Source organism: Ranitomeya variabilis, chromosome 2 (genome assembly GCF_051348905.1).
Source record: "Ranitomeya variabilis isolate aRanVar5 chromosome 2, aRanVar5.hap1, whole genome shotgun sequence".
In the NCBI taxonomy this organism is placed as follows: domain Eukaryota; kingdom Metazoa; phylum Chordata; class Amphibia; order Anura; family Dendrobatidae; genus Ranitomeya; species Ranitomeya variabilis.
The window spans coordinates 385,164,335-385,190,696 of NC_135233.1; the positions used below are offsets into that span (position 1 = coordinate 385,164,335).

The 26,362-nt window shown below is 47.8% G+C and overlaps 1 protein-coding gene across 1 annotated transcript in view; it reads left to right on the forward strand.

The window, feature by feature from the left end:
• Window positions 1-2,819: 2,819 nt before the first annotated feature.
• Window positions 2,820-26,362, forward strand: part of LOC143806200 (class I histocompatibility antigen, F10 alpha chain-like) — a 63,989-nt gene continuing 40,446 nt past the window's right edge. The window contains exons 1-5 of the mRNA XM_077286322.1: window positions 2,820-2,947; window positions 9,757-10,020; window positions 12,728-13,006; window positions 22,172-22,441; window positions 25,159-25,257. Of these exons, the coding sequence (XP_077142437.1) occupies window positions 9,903-10,020; window positions 12,728-13,006; window positions 22,172-22,441; window positions 25,159-25,257 (766 nt within the window). The 5' untranslated portion in view covers window positions 2,820-2,947; window positions 9,757-9,902. The remainder of the gene's footprint in view (window positions 2,948-9,756; window positions 10,021-12,727; window positions 13,007-22,171; window positions 22,442-25,158; window positions 25,258-26,362) is intronic.

Genomic DNA, 26,362 nt, shown 5'->3' on the forward strand with positions numbered 1-26,362 from the left:
TGACCAGATAAGTTATCTTGCTATATTCTGCTATTAGTAAGCTGGCCTCTCTTTGCTGAACCTGGTTCATTTCTGTGTTTGTCATTTCCTCTTACCTCACCGTTATTATTTGTGGGGGGCTTGTATCTTGCTTTGGGGTCCCTTTCTCTGGAGGCAAGAGAGGTCTTTGTTTTCTTCTCCTAGGGGTAGTTAGATTCTCCGGCTGGCGCGAGTCATCTAGCGATCACCGTAGGCATGATCCCCGGCTACTTCTAGTGTTGGCGTTAGGAGTAGCTATTTGGTCAACCCAGTTACCACAGCCCTATGAGCTGGATTTTTGTATCTTGCAGACTTACACGTTCCTCTGAGACCCTGTCCACTGGGGTCATAACAGATATGCAAGTAGTGATCCACTTAGATGACGTACACGGCACAGACCCTATGCAAGTAGTGACCCCGCTAGAGGCCTTACACTGCACAGACCCTATGTAAGTAGTGACCCCCATAGAAGCCGGACATGGCACAGACCCTATACAAGTAGAGAACCCCGTAAAGGCCATCCTTGGCACAGACCCTATACAAGTAGTGAGCCCCCTAGAGACAGTACACAGCACAGACCGTATACAAGCACTGAGCCCCCTAGAGGCCATACACAACACAGACCCTATATAATTAGTGAGCCCTCTAGAGGTTATACATGGCACATACCATATATAAGTAGTGATCCCCCTAGAGGTCGTCCATGGCACAGACTATATATAAGTATTGAGCCCTCTAGAAGCCATCTATGGCACAGATCATTTACAGTACAAGCAGTGAGCCCCCTAGAGACTGTACATGGCACAGATCCTATGACTGTAGTGACTCCCTAGAGGCTGTACATGGCACAGACCCTATGCATGTAGTAAGCCCCCTAGAGGCCATACATGGCAAAGACCATATGCAAGTAGTGAGCCCCTTACAGGCCGCACACGGCATAGACCCTATGCAAGTAGTGAGCCCCTAGAGGTCATACACGGCACAGACCATATGCAAATAGTGAGCTCCCTTGAGGCCATACACGGCACAGACCCTATAGAAGTAGAGAACCCCGTAAAGGCCATCAATGGCACATACCTTATACAAGTAGTGAGCCCACTAGAGGTCATACATGGCTCAAACGCTATACAAGCACTGAGCCCTCTAGAGGCCGTCCACGGCACAGACCCTATACAAGAAGAGAGCCCCCTAGATGTTACACACGGCACAGACCTTATACAAGTAGAGAGCCCCCTAGAGGCCGTCCATGGCACAGAACCTATGCAAGTAGAGAGTCCCCTAGAGGCCGCCCACGGCACATACACTATACAAGTAGTGAGCCCACTAGAGGCCAAACATGGCTCAGACCCTATAGAAGTAGAGAGCCCCCTAGAGGCCGTACACGGCACAGACCACATACAAGGGGTGAGACCACTAGTGGCCGCACACAACATGGGCCATATTGGAGGGCAGCAATAATTGGCTGGCACCACGTTAGCAGCCGAGTGCAGTTGTGCCATGCTGATTCCGTAGTCCAACTTCTTGTGGTGGGAACATGGAAACTGAAATCCTTAGCTGGAACTAATTATCTAAAGTTGCATTCAGTAAAAAATACATTTGCAATACATTTTTACCTATCACTTTTTCTTTCAATTCAGCCAGTTCCACACTTTAGGTAGCACTGTGGGACATGCACTCTTCAGATAGGGCTGTCTCCTGGCCAGTAAACATCCAGCCCAGCCAGTATTACCCCCAGAACCTGATGCTGGTGCTTATTTTCCACTTGCCTCCCAACTGCTCTATTTTGACTCAGATACAGTTGACTACAATGATGGAGCCCTCCGCTCTCTGCTCCACCATCCAGTTTGGGGAGAGGATGAAGGACCTTGTGGTCTCCTGACATTCTCAGGTCACATGACAGGTGAGCAGAGGAACAGATTCTGAAAAGTCTTTGTTGAAGATTTACGAGTTCTATTATTCTGTCCTCGGGGCCTGTGGCTGCAAATATGGCTCTGTGAGATGCTGAATCTCTTCACCCTACTTGCTGAGGGAAGTCAGCAAGTCAAAATGTGGCAAAGTTTCCAGTGCGCTTTTCTAAGCAGAAATATGTGATGTATTACGATTTTATGGCACTGTAGATACGTGGGTGGTGCCATGTCTGCCATCTCCGAATCATACAGCGTCCTGATATTTGTGGAACGTTATTATATAATGTACTGGAAAACAGAAAAAAATCCAAGTGAAGTAGAAAGGTAAAAAAAAGCAATTGCGCCATTTTTGGGGGTTTAAGGCGCAGTTGTTTTTCCAACATCCATTGTATAATAAAAACAACCTGACATCGTGATTCTCCAGGTCAGTATGAGTCTCAAAATATCAAGATTTTAATTATTTTTTTTACTGATTGTGGCTTTAAATAAGTTCTGAACTTTTTTGAAACCCGTAAAGAGATTAATTATTTTAATATTTTTAAAACTTTTTTGACACTGTGTTTTTTAGTTTCTACTAGAGGACAGCAATGTGCGATGGTGTAATTGCTTATTATAACTGGAGAAATGTTTTGTATCACTACAGTAGTGGGAAAGAAAATTCATGATGTGGTGAAAAAAATGCAATTGTTACATTTCTGGAGGGTTTATTTTACGGCGTTCATTGTGCAGTAAAAGTGACCAAACAACATGATTGTCCGGTCAGTACGAGCTTTTCTGAATCATCTCCTATTTTCACTTTCACTCTGTTACTTTCCATCCTGTGATCTGCAGATCGCAGCTCGTATTGGTGTGAGTCTGAGCTCCGGTCACATCCCTCCCTTCCCTCTATGTGCAGTGTGAATGGGTATTGTGCTTTCTGCTTCTTCCTGGTTATTTTATGTTGCTCCGTTACATCAGACACAGGATGCAGAAGATGATCGTCCTCACACTGATCCTCCTGGCAGTGTCCGGGGTGTACTCTGGTGCAGTGGCGTAACTACAAAGTTATGGGCCCCGGTGCGAACTTCCAAATGGGGCCCCCCCCGCCATAAAATTCAATGTAAGCCCCATAGAATACAATGCAGCCCCCCTCATAGTATAATGCAGCCCCTCCATACAGGGGCAGTGACAAAGACACGAGCAAATGGTGACGAGGGGGCAGAGGAGAGGGAACAAGGGGGCAAGGAAGACAGGCACTAGGGGACACATGGGGGCTAGGAGGCAGGGGAGAAGGATACAAGGAGTCTAGTGGGCAAGGGAGACTGACACAAGTGGGCAAGGGAGACTGACACAAAGGGCACACGGGGACTAGTGGACAAGAGAGACTGGCACACGGGGACACGGACTAGTGGGCAAGGGAGACTGACACACGGGGAATAGTGGGCAAGGGAGACTGATACAAGGGGACTAGTGGGCAATGGAAACTGACACACGGGGACAAGGGACAAGCACAAGGGGACAAGGGAGACAGGCACAAGGGGACACATAGGGACTAGTGAGCAAGAGACTGACACAAGGGAACAAGGGATACAAGCACAAGGGGACACACAGGGACAAGTGGGAAAGGGAGACTGACACACAGGGACTAGTGGGCAAAGGAGACTGACACAAGCACAAGGGGACAAAGGAGACTGACACAAGCACAAGGGGACATAGGAGACAGGCACATGGGGACACACAGGGACTAATGGGCAAGGGAGACTGGCACACGGGGACACAAGCATAAGGGAGACAGGCTCAAGGGGACACACAGGGACTAATGGGCAAGGGAGACTGGCACACGGGGACAAGGGACACAAGCATAAGGGGACAAGGGAGACAGGCACATGGGGACACAAGCATAAGGGAGACAGGCTCAAGGGGACTCACCGCCCCCTGACCTGCCAGAGCCGCTTGCAGCTGCGACCGTAGTAGTTACGCCGCTGCCTCACACACACACATACTACAGATATCACACACACACACTACAGATATCACACACACACATCATACTACAGATATCACACACACACACACACACATCAGTTATTACACACACTACAGATATCACACACACATCATATTACAGATATCACACACATACTACAGTTATCACACACACACTACAGATATCACACACACACACACAGACATACTACAGATATCACACACACACATCATACTACAGATATCACACACACACACACACACACTACAGATAACACACACACACACACACTACAGATATCACACACACACACATCATACTACAGATATCACACACATACTAGTTACACACACACTACAGATACCACACACACACACACACACACACACACACACACACACACACACACACCAGAGATACCAGCTCATATACACAACTCACAATCTCCTCTCTGGTACAGGGGTGGCTGATGTAAACCGGCTGCAGCTCCTCAGCTTCTCCTGACTAAGGCTAGTTTCACACTAGCGTCGGGAACAACCCGTCGCTGTGCGTCAGGCCGACGTTCCCGACGCTAGTGTGGTCTCCGCCGCACAACGGGGGCAGCGGATGCATTTTTCCCACGCATCCGCTGCCCCATTGTGAGGTGCGGGGAAGTGCGGGGAGGTGGGGGCGGAGCTCCGGCCGCGCATGCGCGGTCGGAAAAAGTGGACCGTCGGGAGCAAAAAACGTTACATGTAAGGTTTTTTTCTCCCAACGGTCCACTACCACACGCCCAAGCGTCGCAAAACGGACGCGACGTTTGGCAATGTGTCGCAAATGCGTCGCTAATGTTAGTCTATGACGAAAAAACGTATCCAGCAAGAACTTTTGCTGGATGCGTATTTTCGGCAAAACGACGCATTTGCGACGTATTGCAGTTAACGCTAGTGTGAAACTAGCCTAAAGCGGCTCTGTCCCGCACCTCCCCCCTGCTCTCGCCTTCTGTCCTGGGGTTATTTTGGCTTTCTCTTAAAGGGAACCTGTCACCCCGTTTTTTCCGTATGAGATAAAAATACTGTTAAATAGGGCCTGAGCTGTGCATTGCAATAGTGTATTTTGTGGACCCCGATTCCCCACCTATGCTGCCGAAATACATTACCAAAGTAGTCGTTTTCGCCTGTCAATCAGGCTGGTCTGGTCAGATGGGCGTGGTGTCTTCCCCCAGATCTTGCTTAGTTTTCCGTTGGTGGCGTAGTGGTGTGCGCATGCCCAAGGTCCCGAATCCACTGCACAGGGGAGTGAAAATAGCGTGATGTGCGACATTTCATTGGTGATCGGTGGGGGCGGCCATCTTCCTTTGGCCGCGCGTGCGCAGAAGCGGCGCTCTGCTGGCCGCGGCTTCAGGAAAATGGCCGCAGGATGCCGCGCGTGCCCAGATGGAGATCGCGGCGGCCATTTTCCTGAAGCAGAGATGCGACACCTCGTACACACCCGACTCCGCTCCGTACACCCCCGACTCCGCTCCGTACACCTCGTACACACACGGCTCCGCTCCGTACACCTCGTACACACACGGCTCCGCTCCGTACACCTCGTACACACCCGGCTCCGCTCCGTACACCTCGTACACACCCGGCTCCGCTCCGTACACCTCGTACACACCCGGCTCCGCTCCGTACACCTCGTACACACCCGGCTCCGCTCCGTACACCTCGTACACACCCGGCTCCGCTCCGTACACCTCGTACACACCCGGCTCCGCTCCGTACACCTCGTACACACCCGGCTCCGCTCCGTACACCTCGTACACACCCGGCTCCGCTCCGTACACCTCGTACACACCCGGCTCCGCTCCGTACACCTCATGCACACCCGGCTCTGCTCCGTACACCTCATGCACACCCGGCTCTGCTCCGTACACCCGGCTCTGCTCCGTACACCTCATACACACCCGGCTCCGCTCCGTACACCTCATACACACCCGGCTCTGCTCCGTACACCTCAAGCACACCCGGCTCTGCTCCGTACACCTCATGCACACCCAGCTCTGCTCCGTACACCTCATACACACCCGGCTCCGCTCCGTACACCTCATACACACCCGGCTCCGCTCCGTACACCTCATGCACACCCGGCTCTGCTCCGTACACCTCATACACACCCGGCTCCGCTCCGTACACCTCATGCACACCCGGCTCTGCTCCGTACACCTCATACACACCCGGCTCCGCTCTGTACACCTCATACACACCCGGCTCCGCTCTGTACATCTCATACACACACTGCTCTGCTACATCCACCCAAACCCCTCCTGACCTCACACAAAAGCTTACCCTCCTCCAGCATGATGACAAACAGCACTGCACTACTGTCCTGCACTACACGGAAGCCCTTGATCATGTGACTCCAACTCCTCCCCTCCTGTGACCTCATCACAGGTCCTGTGCGCACAGAGCAGTGGCAGCTATAGTAGTGGACCACCACTACTAGTGGTGTGCGGCTCTCTGCGGTGGAGGGGCTCTGCTGCGGGTCAAGTGCAGTCCCACCCGTGATCGCGAGTGCACGCGCAGCAGGGCCTGTAAGGAAGAATTATTTAAAGGGCCGGCGGCCCATTTTGTAGCTTAGAGTTCTTAGGAGCCCGCCCAGTCTGCTGGACTGGGTGGGCCCCTAAGCACTGCGGGCCCCGTCGCAATTGCGACCCCCTGCGACCGCGGTAGTTACGCCCCTGCTCTGGTGAGTATGTACCGAGCTGTCTCTTACATTATTATCAGTGGCGTAAGTAGATTCTTAGAGCACGTCCCCACTGTCAGTATAAGGGTATGTTTCCACGTTCAGGAAACGCTGCGTTTTTGACGCTGCGTTTTTCCGCAGCGTCAAAAACGCAGCGTCCAGATGTTACAGCATAGTGGATGGGATTTCATGAAATCCAGACTCCACTATGCGTTAAAAAACGCATGCATTTTTGCCGCGAAAACGCATGCGTGGTGCGTTTTTTCGAAACGCAGCATGTTGCTACTATGAGCAAAACACGCAGGAACACCGCAGGTGACCTGCCAGTGACCTCAGGTGCAGTTTTGGTCAGGATTTTACCTGCATAAAATCCTGACCAAAGCCTGAAGCAAAACTGAACGTGGAAACATACCCTTAGGCAACGCTTTGGACACAGCACTTTGCCCGCTGTGTCCAAAGTGCTGCCAGACTTTGAATGTAGGTGGTTCCGCATGTGTTCATTGAACCGTGTGGAATCACTGTGTCCTATACATTGTACAGGTGATATTTATCTTACAGAGGCTCACGGGCTCACGTCTCTGCAAGATAAATAGGCATGCTGCAGTCTAGAAAGATGTGCCACATGTCCGTCTCCACAGGTGAGCAGCGGGCATTGGTGTACGCATAGTGATGTGCGATTTCTTGAAATCCCATCCACTATGCTGTAACATCTGGCCACTGCGCGTTGGACGCTGCAGATGTACGCAGTGTTCAACAAACAGTGTTTACTGACCGTGGGCACATACCCTAATGGGTCATGATGCAAAATATGGGCCCTTGTAGCATTCTAGATCCTATAAAGACATGCATGTTTGCCCCCCCCCCATGTAATAATGTTCCCAGCCATGGCCGGATCCTGTAATAATGTCCCCCACTGTGACTCTTTCCTGTAATACTGTTTCCCATACTGGGCCCCTTTGCCCTCCTGGTATAATGTTCCCCATCATGTAATACTTTCCCCCATCCTGGCTCCTTCCTGTAATAATATCCCCCATCCTGGCTCTTTCCTGTGATAATTTCCTCCATTCTGGCTCATATCTGTAATAATGTCCCCCATCCTGGACCCATTATTTAATAATGCCCCCATCCTGCCCTGCACACCTTACTATAATAATGACCCCCATCCTGGACCCTTCCAGTAATAATGTCCCCCATCCTAGGTTCCATTGTGTAAAAATGTTCCCCATCCTAGGCCCCCTTCTGGTATAATGCCCTTCCCTGCCATCCTGGTCCCCTTCTGTTCTTCTCCAGCACATTTTAAAGAGAAACAAATGATTATTCTTGCCTTCCCCACGCCCACAACTTGCGAAACTCCTCCTCTATTTCAGCTGACTTTGGTGTGTGATGGCATGGGCAACTTATTGCCATGCATCGCCTGTCATTGCCAAGCTGACGTCTGCTACCGGCCCCTGATTGGGCATCAACATGTATTGCAGTGTAGGGAGCAGAACGCTATGCCGTGATACATTTCAGCTGAATGTGTGTTCAAAGATACACATCCAGGTAAAATTGGCTCTGGCCTCAGCAGACTTTCCACACGGGCCTGGTCACAGTCGCACCCTCTGCAATCGCAATTGTTACGCCCTTGACTATTTAACATTATATCGCTAACTATTTATATAATTGCCTTGTAATGTTTTAATTTCCTGTTCTGTCCAGATATCACCATATCCCAGAATTCCAAGCGGAGGAAGTTCACCGACTGCCATATTGGGACACCCAAGTGATGAGTGTCTCAATATGGAAACTGCTGCTGGTACCAACCTATTGCGCGGTACCACCAGCAGAACCCTATCCGCACCACACACACTGGCACTCACACACACACTCGCATTCACACTATTTATATAATTGCTTTGTAATGTTTTAATTTCCTGTTCTGTCCAGATGTCACCGTATCCCAGAATTCCAAGTGGAGGAAGTTCACCAACCGCCATATTGGGCCACCCAAGTGATGGGTTTCTCAATATGGAAACTGCTGCTGGTACCAACCTATTGTGTGGTAGCACCAACAGAACCCCGTTGCATCACATACACTCTATATGCTGTACGCACCACTCACACTCACACACACACTCTCACTCACACTCACACATTCACGCAGCCTCTTGCGTGGTACCACCAGTGGAACACCGTCGTGAACACGCTGCCGCCGGGATCAGCCGAATGATTCACTGACTGCCGCCATCTTTGTACAGGAGGAGCGGATGTGCCATTTTAATGTGACCGCCGCTACCTGTCTGCACAAAGATGGCAGCAGTCTGATTTACTGCGCCTGTGCGAATTACGCGCAGGCGCAGTGAATCATTCGGATTCGGCAGAACCTGGTGGCAGATGCACGACGTGTCTACAGGCAGAGGAAGCCAGTCACATTAAAGGGGTTTTCCCTCGAACAAAAGTTCATTTTAAAAATTGTCTGTGTCTGACATATCCACATCTCCTGGGCAGGGGAGGAAGCAAAAGACAATACTGACATTACAGCAGGGGATCACAGTGGATTCATTTTGTGAGGTAAAATATTTCACTGACTGTTTTTAAAAAATATTTTACCTCACAAAATGTATCCTGTGCGATCTCCTGTTGTAATGTCAGTATTGTCTTTGAGGGGAGAACACAGCGCAGGAAGGAGAGAGATGGGGGGGATAGCACATGGGGTAGACAGGTCAAAGAAGAGAGCACAGACGGGAGAAGTTAGCACATGGGGAAAAAGAGAGTGGATAGGTGGGTGAGCACATAGGAGGGAGAGATCTCAACGCTGCAAAGCCTGCCCCCATCGTGACATTACCACCCTCCCTATGCGATAGCATCGGGCCTCCATCTAGTGTTATAATATTAGGTTACCTTGTTTTGTATCGCTGTAACATTTTATCTGTGTAGTTTTGTACAAATTGATCTTGTAAACATAAAATGGTGGATGGTTTCTATTTTACTGGTTTTGGGAGTCAAATCTTGGACAATCCAGCCTGCTCGGCACCAGCGCTGTAATGTCAGTTCATGAAAACCCGAAAATCCTGAAAACCAGACATGATGAGGTTCCAGCATCGCTTTATTCCCAATATCTTGGCAACTCCATGCAACTCGCGATGCTATACCTGTGTATCTGTGTGTCTCTCTCAGACAGTCACTCTCTGCGCTATTACTACACGGGGGCCTCGGCCCCAGGACAGGGGATACCCGATTTCTCCATTGTTGGATATCTGGATGACCAGCACGTTTAGCGCTACAGCAGCGACACCGGCAGAACCGGACCTGTGGCTTCATGGATGCAGGGGAAGGAGAGTGCGGAGCACTGGGAGAGAGAATCCAGGATTGATCGAGAAAACGAGGCTGTGTTCAAACGTGAATTACTGCTATGGAACAAGAGATTCAACAACACGGGCGGTGAGAACACAACGTCCTACACGCCAAGTGCAAATAATTACATGTTTATTCAAAAAAATATTCTGTGTGTTGTGTGGGGTCCAGCGGACACTGACTGCCAAGGTTTAAGTGCAAAATGTGTCTGCGCCCCACACATCATTCCCTCCCGCCTACATACCCTCATACATGTAAATGTCAAAAATATATTTTCTACCAAAACAAACAATGAAGACCCCCTATGTGTGACCAGAATCTAAAACAGAGGGAGGCAACAATATGACACTCAATTTGTAATTTAATTCTCTTGAAAATTTAGTTTTTTTGTTCAGATGGTCAGAATAATTTTTTTTATTCTTTTATTATTCATGGCCATAATAGCCAAACTTAAAAAAAAAATGAAAAATAAAAAACCCTGACTGTATGAGGTCTTGCTTTTTTGGAAGATGAGCTGTAGTTTCTTTAGGAGCCATTTTGGCATCACATATGTAAAAGTTACATTCATGTTTTCTATCTTTACTTTTTTATGAGTTAAATATTTTATCTTTTCATTTACCCAGGGCCATAAATAATGAGTTGAGTGTATTGTAGGAGTTAGGATTTTGAGGGCACCAAATATGTACTTACTTTAGCTGCTATTTTAGTAACTTTATGGTAACAAATCTCTGACTTTTCAGATTTCTTTTAACTTATTATGTATGCGCATATAAAGATATCTCTGTGTATACCAGTATAATATGGCTGAAGAAAAAGAAAGCTTAAGGTTTTTAGGCAGAGAAAATTCTCACATTCACAAAAGTGCAGACTGTGGCTCACTGTTAGAGTTTCTGCCTTCCATAACACAGGCCCTGAGTTTGAATCTCAGCTCTGACAAGTTAGATAAAAATGGAGAATTAATGGAATATATAAAAACATCTCCTGAGAGATCAGAGTGTGTGCCAGAGATTGGACCCTGCACAAAAGACATTGATAGCAATTAAGTACACCTTTAACCCCTTCACCCCCGGAGCTTTTTCCGTTTTTCCGTTTTCGTTTTTTGCTACCCTCCTTCCCAGAGCCATAACTTTTTTATTTTTCCGTCAATTTGGCCATGTGAGGGCTTATTTTTTGCGGGACGAGTTGTACTTTTGAACGACGTCATTGGTTTTAGCATGTCGTGTACTAGAAAATGGGAAAAAAATTCCAAGTGCAGTGAAATTGCAAAAAAAGTGCAATCCCACACTTGTTTTTTGCTTGCCTATTTTGCTAGGTTCACTAAATGCTAAAACTGACCTGCCATTATGATTCTCCAGGTCACTACGAGTTCATAGACACCTAACATGACTAGGTTATTTTTCACCTAAGTGGTGAAAAAAAATTCCAAACTTTGCAAAAAACAAAACAAAACAAAATTGCGCCATTTTCCGATACTCGTAGCGTCTCCATTTTTCGTGATCTGGGGTCAGGTGAGGGCTTATTTTTTGCGTGCCGAGCTGGCGTTTTTAATGATAGCATTTTGGTGTAGATACGTTCTTTTGATCGCCCGTTATTGCATTTTAATGCAATGTCGTGGCGACCAAAAAAACGTAAATCTGGCGTTTCGAATTTTTTTCTCATTACGCCATTTAGCGATCAGGTTAATGCTTTTTTTTTATTGATAGATCGGGCGATTCTGAACGCGGCGATACCAAATATGTGTAGGTTGGGTTTTTTTTTTATTGATTTATTTTGATTGGGGCGAAAGGGGGGTGATTTAAACTTTTATATTTTTTTTATTTTTTTCACATTTTTAAAAACTTTTTTTTTTTACTTTTGCCATGCTTCTATAGCCTCCATGGGAGGCTAGAAGCAGGCACAGCCCGATCGGCTCTGCTATGCAGCAGTGATCATAAGATCGCTGCTACACAGCAGATTTGCAGGTGTGCTGTGAGCGCCGACCACAGGGGGGCGCTCACAGCCACCGGCAATCAGTAACCATAGAGGTCTCAAGGACCTCTATGGTTACAATGGAGGAGCATCGCCGACCCCCGATCATGTGACGGGGGTCGGCGATGCGCTCATATCCGGCCGCACGGCCGGATGCGGTAGTTAAATGCCGCTGTCTGAGTTTGACAGCGGCATTTAACTAGTTAATAGCGGCGGGTGATCGCGATTTCACCCGCCGCTATTGCGCGCACATGTCAGCTGTAAAAAACAGCTGACATGTCGCGACTTTGATGTGCGCTCACCGCCGGAGCGCACATCAAAGCGGGGGTCCCGACATGTGACGTACTATACCGTCACATGTCGGGAAGGGGTTAACATACAGTGACTAAGGAGGAGATCTCACATTCACCATCTGGTCTGATTATATGTGATGAGCGAATATACTCGTTACTCGAGATTTCTCGAGCACGCTCAGGGGTCCTCCGAGTATTTTTTTGCGCTTGGAGTTTTAGTTTTTCTTGCCGCAGCTGAATGATTTACATCTGTTAGCCAGCATAAGTACATGTGGGGGTTGCCTGGTTGCTTGGGAATCCCCACATGTACTTATGCTGGCTATCAGATGTAAATCTTTCAGCTGTGGCAAGAAAAACTAAAACTCTGAGCACTAAAAAATACTCGGAGGACCCCAGAGCATGCTCGAGAAATCTCGAGTAACGAGTATATTCACTCTTCACTAATGTTGAACACAAAAACTGCAGAGTTACAAATAATTTTGTAATCTATACATACCCCATGTACTGTATAACATGTTCCTGTATGGTGGCAGGCCTCCATTTCGTGCAGGTGATGACCAGCTGCGAGCTGCGAGATGACGGCAGCACCGGAGGATACGAGGAGTTTAGATACGATGGAGAAAAATTCATGGACTTGGACGTACAGACCGGATCATTTATGCCTATCATGAACGAGGCTCAGATAATCGCACAGAGATGGAACAGACCGGATGTTAGAATGGGGGAGAAATACAAGGTGTATCTGGAGAATAAGTGTATTGACTTACTGAAGAGATTCTTGGAGCACGGAAGAGAAGTCCTGGAGCGGAGAGGTGATGTCACTGCCTAGTACATGTGCAAAAATGGCAGATTTTCTTGTCCATATTGATATCAGAACTATAGACATATGTCAGTTGGTCCATAAACATGTTTTATTAGGGGATAAATGTGGTGTGAGAGTGTAACATTGAGGGCGGTGATTGGTGGCAGCAGCTCGGTATGTGTGATGTGTACATTGTATGTGCGATGCCTTTGTTTTAATGTCACAATGTTGCAGCAGAAAATCTGCAGTATATTATAGTGCCAGCCAAGTGAATGAGATTCTACCACTTCACTCCCACACTGCGTAACGTTCTTTAACCCCTTGTCAACATTCATGGTAAATGTATAGGTGTGCGTGTATGTATGGAGTGGGATAATAATAATAATCTTTATTTATATAGTGCCAACATATTCCGCAGCACTTTACAATTAAGCGGGGACATATTACAGACAAATTCAATACAAGTTAAGACAATTTAAACAGTGACATTAGGAGTGAGGTCCCTGCTCGCATGCTTATAATCTACAAGGAAATGGGGGGACACAATAGGTGAAAAGTGATTGTTGTTTCAGGTCTGGCAATTATAATAAATAGGGATTTTCATATAAAGCTGCATGATCCGGTCATCACCCTGTGTGTTTAAGTGCAATAGTCAAGTATCAAGTGCAGTTATCATGTGCATGGAGGGTGTGGAGACAGATGAATAGTAGGGTGCAGATTCAGAGTAATATTTGGAAGGAGGGAACAGGGCAAAGTTAGTTTACTGAGTAGTTGATGTGGTAGGCTTGTTTGAAGAGATGGGTTTTTAGAGCGCGCTTGAATAGGTCGGGGCTAGGTATCAGTCTGATCGTCTGGGGAAGTGCATTCCAGAGAGCTGGTGCAGCACGAGAGAAGTCTTGGAGACGGAGGTGCGAGGTTCGGATTACGAGGGATGTTAGCCTTAGGTCATTTGTAGAACGGAGGGCATGTGTAGGGCTATAGACAGAGATGAGAGAGGAGATATAAGGCTGTGCAGAACTGTGGAGAGCTTTGTGGGTGAGAGAGATGAGTTTATACTGGACCCTGAAGCGAATGGGTAGCCAGTGTAATGACTGGCACAAGATGGAGGCATCGGTGAAGCGGTTGGACAGAAATATGACCCTGGCTGCCGCATTCAAGATGGATTGGAGAGGAAAAAGTTTGGTAAGAAGGAGACCGATCAGAAGAGAGTTGCAGTAGTCCAGACGAGAATGAATAAGAGCGACAGTAAGAGTCTTAGCAGTTTCAAGGGTGAGAAAAGGTCGGATTCTGGAGATGTTTTTAAGATGCAGGTGACAAGAGCGAGTGAGTGACCGGATATAGGGAGTAAAGGAAAGATCGGTATCGAATGTGACCCCAAGACAGCGGGCATGCTGCTTGGGAGTTATGGTTGAACCCTCCAGGGTAATTTCGATGTTGGGAAGAGTGAGGTTAGTAGAAGGGAGAAACAAAAGAAGTTCCGTTTTGGAGAGATTTAGTTTCAGATAGAGGGAGGACATGATGTTATAGACAGCAGACAGACAATCCTTGGTAATTTGAATTAGGGTAGGGGTGATGACAGGGGAAGAAGTGTATAATTGGGTGTCATCAGCATAGAGATGATACTGGAACCCAAATCTGCTGATTGTTTGTCCAATAGGGGCCGTGTATAGAGAGAAGAGGAGGGGGCCTAGGACTGAGCCCTGCGGAACCCCGATAGTAAGGGGACGAGGAGAGGAAGAGGAGCTGGCAAAGGATACAGTGAAGGAGCGGTCAGAGAGGTAGGAGGAGAACCAGGAGAGGGATGTGTCCTTGAGGCCTATGGAGCGGAGCATAGTGAGAAGGAGCTGGTGATCCACAGTGTCAAATGCGGCAGAGAGATCCAGGAGAATCAGCAGAGAGCAATGACCTTTGGATTTAGCTGTTAGTAGGTCATTAGAGACTTTAGTGAGGGCAGTTTCAGTGGAGTGTAAAGAGCGGAAACCAGATTGTAAGGGGTCGAGAAGAGAGGTATCCGAGAGATAGCGGATTAGACGGGAGTGGACCAAGCGTTCCAGGAGTTTAGAGATGAAGGAAAGGTTAGATACAGGTCTGTAGTTAGCAGTGCAGTTCTGGTCCAGGGATGGCTTTTTAAGTAAAGGGGTTATGATGGCATGTTTAAATGAGGAGGGAAAGATACCTGAAGAAAGAGAGAGAGGTTAAATATTTTAGTCAGGTGAGTGGTGACCACTGGTGAGAGAGACTGCAGGAGAGGTGAAGGAATGGGGTCACTGTTGCAGGTTGTAGGCCGAGCAGAAGCGAGGAGCTTGGAAACTTCTTCTGAGACAGGCTCAAAGATGTCTATTGAGCTTGAGGTGCGGCAGGGAAGGGGATCCAGGCACTGAGGAGATTGGGCTGAGATATCCTGATGGATGTGGTTGATTTTTTCTAGGAAATAAGTGGCCAGATCCTCACCACTGAGATTGGTGATGGGGGCCTGTACTTTAGGTTTCAGGAGGGAGTTTAAGGTTTCAAAAAGTCGTTTTGGGTTGTTGGATAGTGAGGTGATGTAGGATTGTTTGGCCAGATGAAGGGCAGAGTTATAGGTTTTGAGCATGAACTTATAGTGGATGAAGTCTTCTGCTAAGAGAGACTTTTTCCACTGCCGCTCTGCACACCTTGAACAACGCTGAAGAAAGCGTGTTTGCATAGTGTGCCAGGGCTGCCGTTGACTGCATGTAGAAGGTGCTGCTTCATCTAGGGCATTCTTCAGTGTATTATTGAAGTGTGACCAGGCTCGGACTGGCCCACCGGAGAACCGGAGGATCCTCCGGTGGGCCCAGGCACTGACACCTGCTGGTAGGGCCCCCACTGCTCCAGGGCCCCCCCCCCTGGCCGCCACCCTTGAAGACGATACTCACCAGGACCCTGCTCCAGCGATGGTCTCGGCGTCTGCACTGCAGCTCGTCCTGCTTGTGCGGTCACATGGTACCGCTCATTAAGGTTATGAATATGCACATATTCATGACCTTAATGACAGTATCACATGACCGCACAAGCAGGAAGCAGATGCTGCGCCGCCGCCGGGAGTCGGGACAGAGCGCGAGGGATGTCGGCACGGCCGTGCAGTGTGGGACAGGTGAGTATGAGGACGGGGGTACTGGGGGCTGAAGGAGGACATAAGCTGGCGCGCGGTGTGGGTGCGGCGGCGGCGGGGGGGGTGGGGGTAAGTCTGGGGCAGATTGCTGGACACACTGGGGGCAGTGCTGTACACTGGGGCAATGCTGGACACTGGCGCAGATTGCTGGACAATGGGGCAGATTGCTGGACACACTGGGGGCAGTGCTGGACACTGGGGCAGATTGCTGGACACACTGGGGGCAGTGCTGGACATACTGGGGGCAGTGCTGGACATACTGGGGGCAGTGCTGGACATACTGGGGCAGATTGCTGGACACACTGGGGCAGATTGCTGGACACACGGGGGCAATGCTGGACACACTGGGGGCAATGCTGGACACTGGGGCAGATTGCTGGACACACTGGGGGCAGTGCTGGACACTGGGGCAGATTGCTGGACACACTGGGGGCAGTGCTGGACATACTGGGGCAATGCTAGACACTGGGGCAATGCTGGACACTGGGGCAGATTGCTGGACACACTGGGGCAATGCTGGACACTGGGGCAGATTGCTGGACACACTGGGGGCAGTGCTGGACACTGGGGCAGATTGTTGGACACACTGGGGGCAGTGCTGGACACTGGGGCAGATTGCTGGACACACTGGGGGCAGTGCTGGACATACTGGGGCAGTGCTGGACACACTGGGGCAGATTGCTTGACATACTGGGGCAATGCTGTACACTGGGGCAGATTGCTGGACATACTGGGGCAGATTGCTGGACACACTGGGGGCAGTGCTGGACACACTGGGGCAATGCTGTACACTGGGGCAGATTGCTGGACACACTGGGGGCAATGCTGGACACTGGGGCAGATTGCTGGACACACTGGGGGCAGTGCTGGACACTGGGGCAGATTGCTGGACACACTGGGGGCAGTGCTGGACGTACTGGGGCAGATTGCTGGACAACCTGGGGGTAATATGCTTGACATACTGGGGAAGATTGCTGGACACACTGTCTGGGGGCAATGCTGGACACTGGCGCAGATTGCTGGACACACTGGGGGCAGTGCTGGACATACTGGGGCAGATTGCTGGACACACTGGGGGTAATATGCTGGACACACGGGGGCAGATTGCTGGACACACTGTCTGGGGGCAATGCTGGACACTCTGGGGTAATATGCTGGACACACTGGGGCAGATTTCTGGACACACTGGGGGAAATGCGGGACACACTGGGGCAATATGCTTGACATACTGGGGAAGATTGCTGGACACACTGTCTGGGGGCAATGCTGGACATACTGGGGCAGATTGCTGGACACACTGGGGGCAGGACTGGAGGCATGGGCAGAATGTAGACACGGGGCATGATTGGAGACACGGGGCAGAATGAAAGACATGGGGCAGGATTGGATCATGGGGCAGGATGGATACAATGGAGACAGAATGGGGAGATCATATGGGGTAGAATGGATACTCATCAGGGCAGGATGCGAGAACATATGGCTGGAGCCAGGAATGGGATAAACGGGGCCAGGGTGGGGAATATTATTACCATAGGGGCTAATTAAGGGATATTATTACTGCAGTGATGTATTTATTTTATTTTTTGAGGACACTGTTTTAAATGGGGGGGCGGTCCTGTTAGTGTGCAGAGTGACACTATATCGCCTTTTTTTCTTCATGTGGTGTAATGTAGAAGTTGTGAAAAATTAAGTAATGTGTTCTGCAAGCGGAGCTCGAGATAACTGTGTTATTTCCTGCAGAAATGAGTCCTGGCTGGATGAAGTGATAGCGGTCTGTGCTGGATGAAAGATGAAGGACTTCACCTAGAGACGTCACTGGTGAGTCAGTGTTACCTATACACTGACACTATACATATACAGAGGTCCTGTGTACAATGTCACCAGTGATCACTGTATTACCTATACACTATATACAGAGCTCCTGTGTATAATGTCACCAGTGATCTCTGTATTACCTCTACACAGACACTGCATACTAAGTACAGATCTTCTGTGTATAATGGCACTTAGGCTGCCGTCACACTAGCAGTATGTGGTCAGTAATTTACATCAGTATTTGTAAGCCAAAACCAGGAGTGGGTGATAAATACAGAAGTGGTGCATATGTTTCTATTATACTTTGCCTCTGATTGTTCCACTCCTGGTTTTGGCTTACAAATACTGATGTAAAATACTGACCAAATGCTGCTAGTGTGACGGCAGCCTTATGGTGATAGTATTGTGTTTTGTTTGTTTTTTTTAATTTCTGATCAGTATTGTAGTATTCAGTCACTATGTGGTGGTAATATGTGGTCTGGAAATGGTGTTGTGGTATTTGTCCCTTGTATGTGCTATTTGGTCACCAAGTGGTGGTAATATGTGGTCTGGAAATGGTGTTGTGGTATTTGTCCCTTGTATGTGCTATTTGGTCACCAAGTGGTGGTAATATGTGGTCTGGAAATGGTGCGGTGGTATTTGTCCCTTGTATGTAGTATTATTCGGTCACTATGTGGTCTGGTCATGGTGTGGTGGTATTTCTTCCTGTATGTGGTAATATTGGTCTTGGTATAGTGGATTGTGTTGTGTATGGCAGTCATTTGTTCTCTCTGATATTAATTAGGAGAACATTCTTTATTTCCATTAGAGTTTCAATGCTTTGTACACAGCGGCGGAGATGCACTTACAGGGGGTTTCCTGTGGAAAAAAAGTTATCACCTCTCCACAGGATAAGTGATAACGTATTGATTGGTGGGGGTCTGACTGCTTGGACCCACTCAGCAAAATGTGGAACTTTTTATCCCCATTAGACTGGAGTGACATGTCCGACTAGATCACTGATCCATTCATTCCCTTAGTGGCTGCACTTGTTTTTTTCTGGAAGCCCCAAAGAGAATGAATGGAGCTGCGGTCAGAAATCCCACCTGCCGCTGCATTTTAAAATAGTGATAAAAGTGTCCTGTCAGGGATAAAACTTCCCCATTCTTCCGATCGGTGCAGTTTCTAATGGTCGGATCTAAGGGTACCGTCACACATTGAAATTTCCATCGCTACGACGTTACGATTCGTGACGTTCTAGCGATATCGTTACGATATCGCTGTGTCTGACACGCAGCAGCGATCAGACACCCTGCTGAGAATCGTACGTCGTAGCAGATCGTTTGGAACTTTCTTTCGTCGCTTGATCACCCGCTGACATCGCTGGATCGTTGTGTGTGACAGCGATCCAGCGATGTCTTCGCTTGTAACCAGGGTAAACATCGGGTAACTAAGCGCAGGGCCGCGCTTAGTAACCCGATGTTTACCCTGGTTACAAGCGTAAACGTAAAAAAACAAACCGTACATGCTCACCCGTCGGTGTCCTTCAGGTCCCTTGCAGTCTGCTTCCTGCTCTGAGTGCCGGCCGGAAAGTGAGAGCAGATCACAGCGGTGCTGCGCTCTGCTCTCACTGTACGGCTGCACTCAGAGCAGGAAGCAGACGGCAAGGGACCTGAAGGACACCGACGGGTGAGTATGTACTGTTTGTTTTTTTACGTTTACGCTGGTAACCAGGGTAAACATCGGGTTACTAAGCGCGGCCCTGCGCTTAGTTACCCGATGTTTACCCTGGTTACCCGGGGACTTCGGCATCGCTCCAGCGCCGTGATTGCAACGTGTGACCGCAGTCTACGACGCTGGAGCGATGATCATACGATCGCTGCGACGTCACGGATCGTGCCGTCGCAGCGATGAAAATTTCAATGTGTGACGGTACCCTAAGCGATCACCTATCCGGTGGAGCCCATGGATCAGTGATAACTTGTTTTAACCAAGAACCCCATTAATGTAACTACCGTAATTATACATCCCAGTTATTGGGGCACACGGTAGATGTGCAGCAGCCGCCTGTGTTTTACAGCCGATGCTCCACTATAATGACAGATATTTGCATATAGCTGTAGGGTGGGCCCCTAGAGTCCATTCCTCTGGTGGGCCCCAGACACCCCAGTCCGACGCTGAGTGTGACAATGTTAAGTCTGGACAGGAGAGGGAGGAGATGGGGGCTAAAGATGTATGGAGATTGTCCATAAGCTGCTGGGTATTAATGGAACGTGTATTTCGATAAGTGTGGTAAGTGGGGGTGTCCCGGGTGAGGAGACAATTCTTGACAGAGAAGGAAAGAAGGTTGTGGTCCGAAAGCGGGAGAGGGGAGTTAGTAAAGTCGTGCAGCGATCCGGGACGGGAGAAAACCAGGTCCAGAGTATTCCCATCCTCATGCGTAGGAGAATTAGTAAACTGTGAGAGGCCGAATGAAGAAGTTAGAGAAAGAAGATGAGAGGCAGATTGGAAGAGGGGATCATTTATGGGGATGTTAAAGTCTCCCATGATGAGGGTGGGGATTTCACAGGATAGAAAGTGAGTAAGCCAGGTGGCAAAGTGGTCTAGAAACAGGCGGGAGGAGCCTGGAGGGCGGTAAACAACAGCCACCCGCAAGGAGAAGGGCTTAAAGAGTCTGACGGTGTGGACTTCAAAGGAAGGAAATGTAAGTGAGGGAACCGGGGGGATGACCTGGAAAGCACATTGGGATGAAAGGAGCAAACCAACACCCCCACCCTGTCTGTTCTCAGGTCTGGTGGTATGTGAAAATTTCAGCCCACCAAACAAGAGAGCGGCAGCAGCGGTGGTGTCTGAATGCTGGATCCAGGTTTCTGTAATAGCCAGAAGGTTAAGGGAATTAGAGAGGAAAAGATCGTGAATGTAAGTTAGTTTGTTACACACAGACCAAGCATTCCAGAGTGCACATTGGAAAGCCATAGGAGAAGGCATGCACTGAATGCCTGGGATGAATCTGCATGTATCCCAGATGGATTGTGCCGTAGATTTGTTTCCCATTTTGCTGTGGATTCACAGCAAAATCTGGGGCTTTTTCTTTTTCAATTAAGTTTATGTCCTGTGTCAATGTTACCTCAATAATTATGAAGTATGTTGTAAGATGGCCGCCAGACGAATCCTTGAGGGGAGATATGTGTCATCCTGGCTATTAGCTGCGGTGATGTGAACATGGAAGCATGCTCCAGCACATATAGTGCTGAGAGAGTTATTAGGCCATTCCAGGGCCAGGTTTTACGAGCGGTCATATGAGATGGGTGGGAATGACCGCACACATATCCTAACCCCAGGGGCATGGTTTGGCAGATAAAATGGAGGCTGAATCTCTCATTCAGTGTCTGTGGCTGGAGATGTGGAGAACATCCAGTGTGTGTTGCTAAAGACACTGACCTAATAAACTTGCTTGGACATTTCAACAATACCACTTTCCGTGCCTACCTCAACCACAGCCGGATGAGTACAGGTCTCTACAATGTATATGGACCTGATTATTCTGGTCATTTTAACTATCGTCAATAGATACTAACTATTGCTTATCAGATCTATTATTAAACAAGACCAGTCACTTGCTTAAAAAATTGAGTCAAATACCTTGTAAAAACCTCTGAGCTCTCCTGACCCTGCAGGTATTTTCCTTTTTGGTCTGCGTCACTTTATTGCAGAGATATTCATGTTTGTTTCGTCTGGAGCACAGCATGTGACGTTTCTACTTGCTCTTCAACTGGGCGTGTCTTCTGAGTCTTCTCTGGGACATGTGCTTTCATCCCTTTCCCCGAGATGCTGTTCTGATCTAGCAGTCACAGACATTGCTGAACTGCGATTTGCAGGGAGAGTTGAAAGTGCACGCCCCCATAGAAGACTCTGAACAAACACCCAGTTGAACAAATAGCAGTGATTTTACATGCTGCTCTTCAAAAGCAACAAATGTGATTATTTCTGCAATGGAGCGACACATTGCAAAATGGAAAAAAGTGACAGAATCAGGGGCACCCAGGGATCTTTACCAGGTATTTAACTTAATTTTTTGAGCACTTGACAAATCCTCATTAAATGTTTGAATGGACCCCATGTCCATAACTAGTCCTCATACTGTTCAATTAAGAGTCCATACACTGTATGATCGTAGCTGTGAGGAATTCTTTGATGCCCTTTGTTTATCTGAGGGCTACTTATATATTTTATGTCTTTTACTCTCAGTTCGGCCCCAGGTGAAGGTGTCCGTTCAGGAGAAAGGAGACACCATGATGCTTCACTGCCAGGTGTACGGATTTCACCCCCGACCTGTGGATGTGAAGTGGATGAACGGGGAGGACGAGGTTCATTCATACGAGACCACACACGTCCTCCCCAATCCTGATGGCACCTATCAGATCAGGGTCAGCGCTGAAGTGACCCCCAAAGATGGCGACAGCTACTCCTGTTATGTGGATCACAGCAGCCTGGAAAAGCCACTTGATGTAAAATGGGGTGAGCCTTTTCTCTAAAGGGGTATAACTCAAATGTGACAACTTTCTGAGCTGGGCTTCTGGGAATTGCCTGTTTAGGTTGTGCAAAGTGTGCATTTTAAATTTTTCGGTGACAAACTCCCTATTTCAATACTATGCTCATTCCCTGAACCCTCAAACCTTATTATTCGCCCCTGAATATAGGTCTGGATACTAAGGATCCATCATCAGACCAAGAGTCATGCACAGGAAACATTGAGGGTTAGACAGTTTTTACTAGAAATCAACTATTTAACTAGTCAATGTGTCAGATAAATTATCAACTGGATGTCAAGCAATAAGAAGACCACTGGACTCCCAATCAACGAGTCTGCCATTATCGCCACTACTTTGTCTCGACAGTAACCATCACCCGCCATCGGCTGTGACTTGTCCGAAGCAGAAGAAAGAAGCACAAAGAGCAGATATGGCCAAACATAAGAACAAAGACATCTCTCAATAAGGGCAGGACACAAGGCAGCTCTTGATAAGGCAGCTGGAAAGATAAATCTCAAGGTGTCCATGGGGCTTAAATTAAAGGGTTATTCCCCCCAAACAAATCAGGATCTGGGATACCTTGCTGATTACTGGAGGTTCTACCACTGACACCCCCAGCAAACTCGAGATGGGGGCTTTGCAGTCTTAACTGGTGTGTAGGTGCACCATGTTTGGCCTCCACTCCATTCATTGTCTATGGAGCTGCTGGATAAAGCTGAGTACAGCGTTCCACTATCTCCAGCGTCCCATTGACAATTAATGAAGCAAAGGTCATATACTGTGCACCCACTATTCCGACCACCAGCAATCAGCTAGTTATTCCCTATCAAATGGATAGACAATAACTTGTCATTTTGAGATAATCTTTATCATATGGAGGATGCTAGTAGATACATGAGGGGGTTAAATATGGAGCCCAAACAGACTGTACTATCAACAGCAGAAGAAAGGGAGGTAGGAACTGACCTTGTTTTGGTCACTTTGCATTTTAACATTGCTCATCCCTAGAGGTATTGTACTGTAGCATGAGACAGTGTTTACAACCCACAGAAGTTGCTCAGCTAGTGCAGCTCATCCAGGATGGTACATTAATGCGAGCTGTGGCAAGAGGGGTAGCTGTGTCTGTCAGCACAGCGTTCAGAGCATGGAGCAGATACCAGGAGACAGGCCAGTATACCAGGAGATGTGGAGGGGGCCGTAGGAGGGAAACAACCCAGCAGCAGGACCGCTACCTCCTTTGTTGTGCAAAGAGGAACAGAAGGAGCCCTGCAAAATAACCTCCAGCAGGTCACTAACATCCATGTGTCTGGCCAAACTGTCAGAAACCAACTCCATGAGGGTGGTATGAGGGCTCGAAGTTCACAAGTAAGTGTCATGCTTACAGCCCAACACCATGCAGGGTGATTGGCATTTGCCAGGGAACATCAGGATTGGCAGATTTGACATTGGCGTCTTGTGCTCTTCATGGATGAGAGCAAGTTCACAATGAGCACATGTGACAGACATGACAGAGTCTGGAGACACCATGGAGAGCGATCTGCTGCCAGCAACATCCTCCAGCATGGCTGTTTGGTAGTGGGTCAATAATTGTGTGGGGAGGCATTTCTTTGGAGGGTAGCACAGCTCTCCATGTGCTAGCCAGAGGTACCCTGACAGCCATTAGGTACCGGGATGAGATCTTCAGACCGATTGTGAGACCATGTGCAGGTGGAGTGGGCCCTGGTTTCCATCTGATGCTTGAGAATGCTATGCCTCTTGTGGCTGGAGTGTGTCAGCAGTTCCTGCATGATGAAACATTGATGGTATGGAGTGGCCTGCCCGCTCCCCAGATCTGAATCCAATTGAGCACATCTAGGAAATCATGTCTTGTTCCATCCACCAATGACACGTTGCACCACAGACTGTCCAGGAGTTGACTGATGCTTAATCCAGGTCTGGGAGGAGATCCCTCAGGAGAACATCCACCTCCTCATCAGGAGCATGCCCAGGCGTTGTAGAGAGGTCATACAGGCACGTGGAGGCCACACACACTACTGACCATCATTTCTTTGTTTTGAGGCATTTCCACTGAAGTTGGATCAGCCTGTAATTTGATTTTCCACTTTAATTTTGAGCATCATTCCAAATCCAGACTTCCATGGGATATTAATTTTGATTTAGATTCATCATTTGTATGGGTTTTTTTTCTCAACGCATTCCACTATGTAATGAATAAAGATTTGCAACTGGAATATTTCTTTCAGTAATATTTAGGATGTGACATTTTAGTGTTCCCTTTATTTTTTTTTGAGCAGTGTACATTGTCTCATCTCTGGTCTCCCCTTGAATTAATTTGGGAAGGGAATAGGTCTACGCAATCAATGGAAAAAGATCTTCCATCGGCTTCTTGTTCGCTTATAGATTTGTTCTTGTTTTTCCACGTTCAGAACCCAAGTCTCTCTATAACTTCTGTCTGGTTTTATCAGTTTAGTGTTTCTTTAGCTTCACGTTACTTATATGGATAATTGGAAAATCTTTCCACATTTATGAGAAATTTGGTCTCTTAGACGTGGGGATGTCTCGCACAAATCTTTCATGCCCACAATGTGTCACCATGCAGGAATAATTTATTATTATTATTATGTGCCAGTTTTCTGTTATTTTATGTGATTATCATGTAGGAATCTCTCATGTGTCCGTGCTCTTATCATTTCTTCCTTTCAGAACCAGCGCAGAACTCGCTCTTGACTGCGATCACCAGTGCTGGGGTCGTCATCCTCGTCATCCTCGTTCTCGCAGGTGCTGGATTCATGATATACAAAAGTAAGTGTCAGGAATAAAGGGCTCTATGCAGGATGTGATGCTGATGGAGATCTGCGTCACAGATACACAATAACACATACTATATGATTATTGAGTTTAGTCCCTTAACCCCTTCACGCCGCAGCCCATTTTCGTTTTTGCATTTCTGTTTTTTGCTCCCTTGCTTCCCAGAGCCACAACTTTTTTATTTTTTTGTCAATATGGCCATGTGAGGGCTTTTTTTTTGCGGGACGAGTTGTATTTTTGAACTACACCATTGGTTTTACCATATTGTGTATCGGAAAACAGGAGAAAATTCCAAGTGCAGTGAAGCATACCTCCCAACTTTTGAAGATGGGAAAGAAGGACAAAGTTTGCGCGCCGCGGCAAATTGTAGGCCACGCCTCTGACCACACCCATTCATAATTAGTCACACCCATATCCACGTCCCAACCACACCCATTTAGCACTGCTGATCACACTGTTTCATATACAATAATTATAAACAAAAAAATATGGCCACACAGTGCTACATGCTGTATAATGACCACACATGATGCCCCATACTGTATAATGGCCACACATGAAGCTCCATACTGTATAATGAACACACATGATACTCCATACTGTATAATGGCCGTACATGATGCTCCATACTGTATAATGACCGCACATGATGCTCCATACTGTATAATGACCGCACATGAGGCTGCATACTGTATAATGACCGCACATGACGCTCCATACTGTATAATGGCCACACATGACGCTCCATACTGTATAATGGCCGCACATGATGCTCCATACTGTTTAATGACCGCACATGATGCTCCATACTGTATAATGACCGCACATGAGGCTGCATACTGTATAATGACCGCACATGATGCTCCATACTGTATAATGACCGCACATGATGCTCCATACTGTATAATGACCGCACATGATGCTCCATACTGTATAATGACCGCACATGATGCTCCATACTGTATAATGACCGCACATGATGCTCCATACTGTATAATGACCGCACATGATGCTCCATACTGTATAATGGCCCCACATGATTCTCCATACTGTCTAATGGCCACACATGATGCTCCATACTGTCTAATGGCCACACATG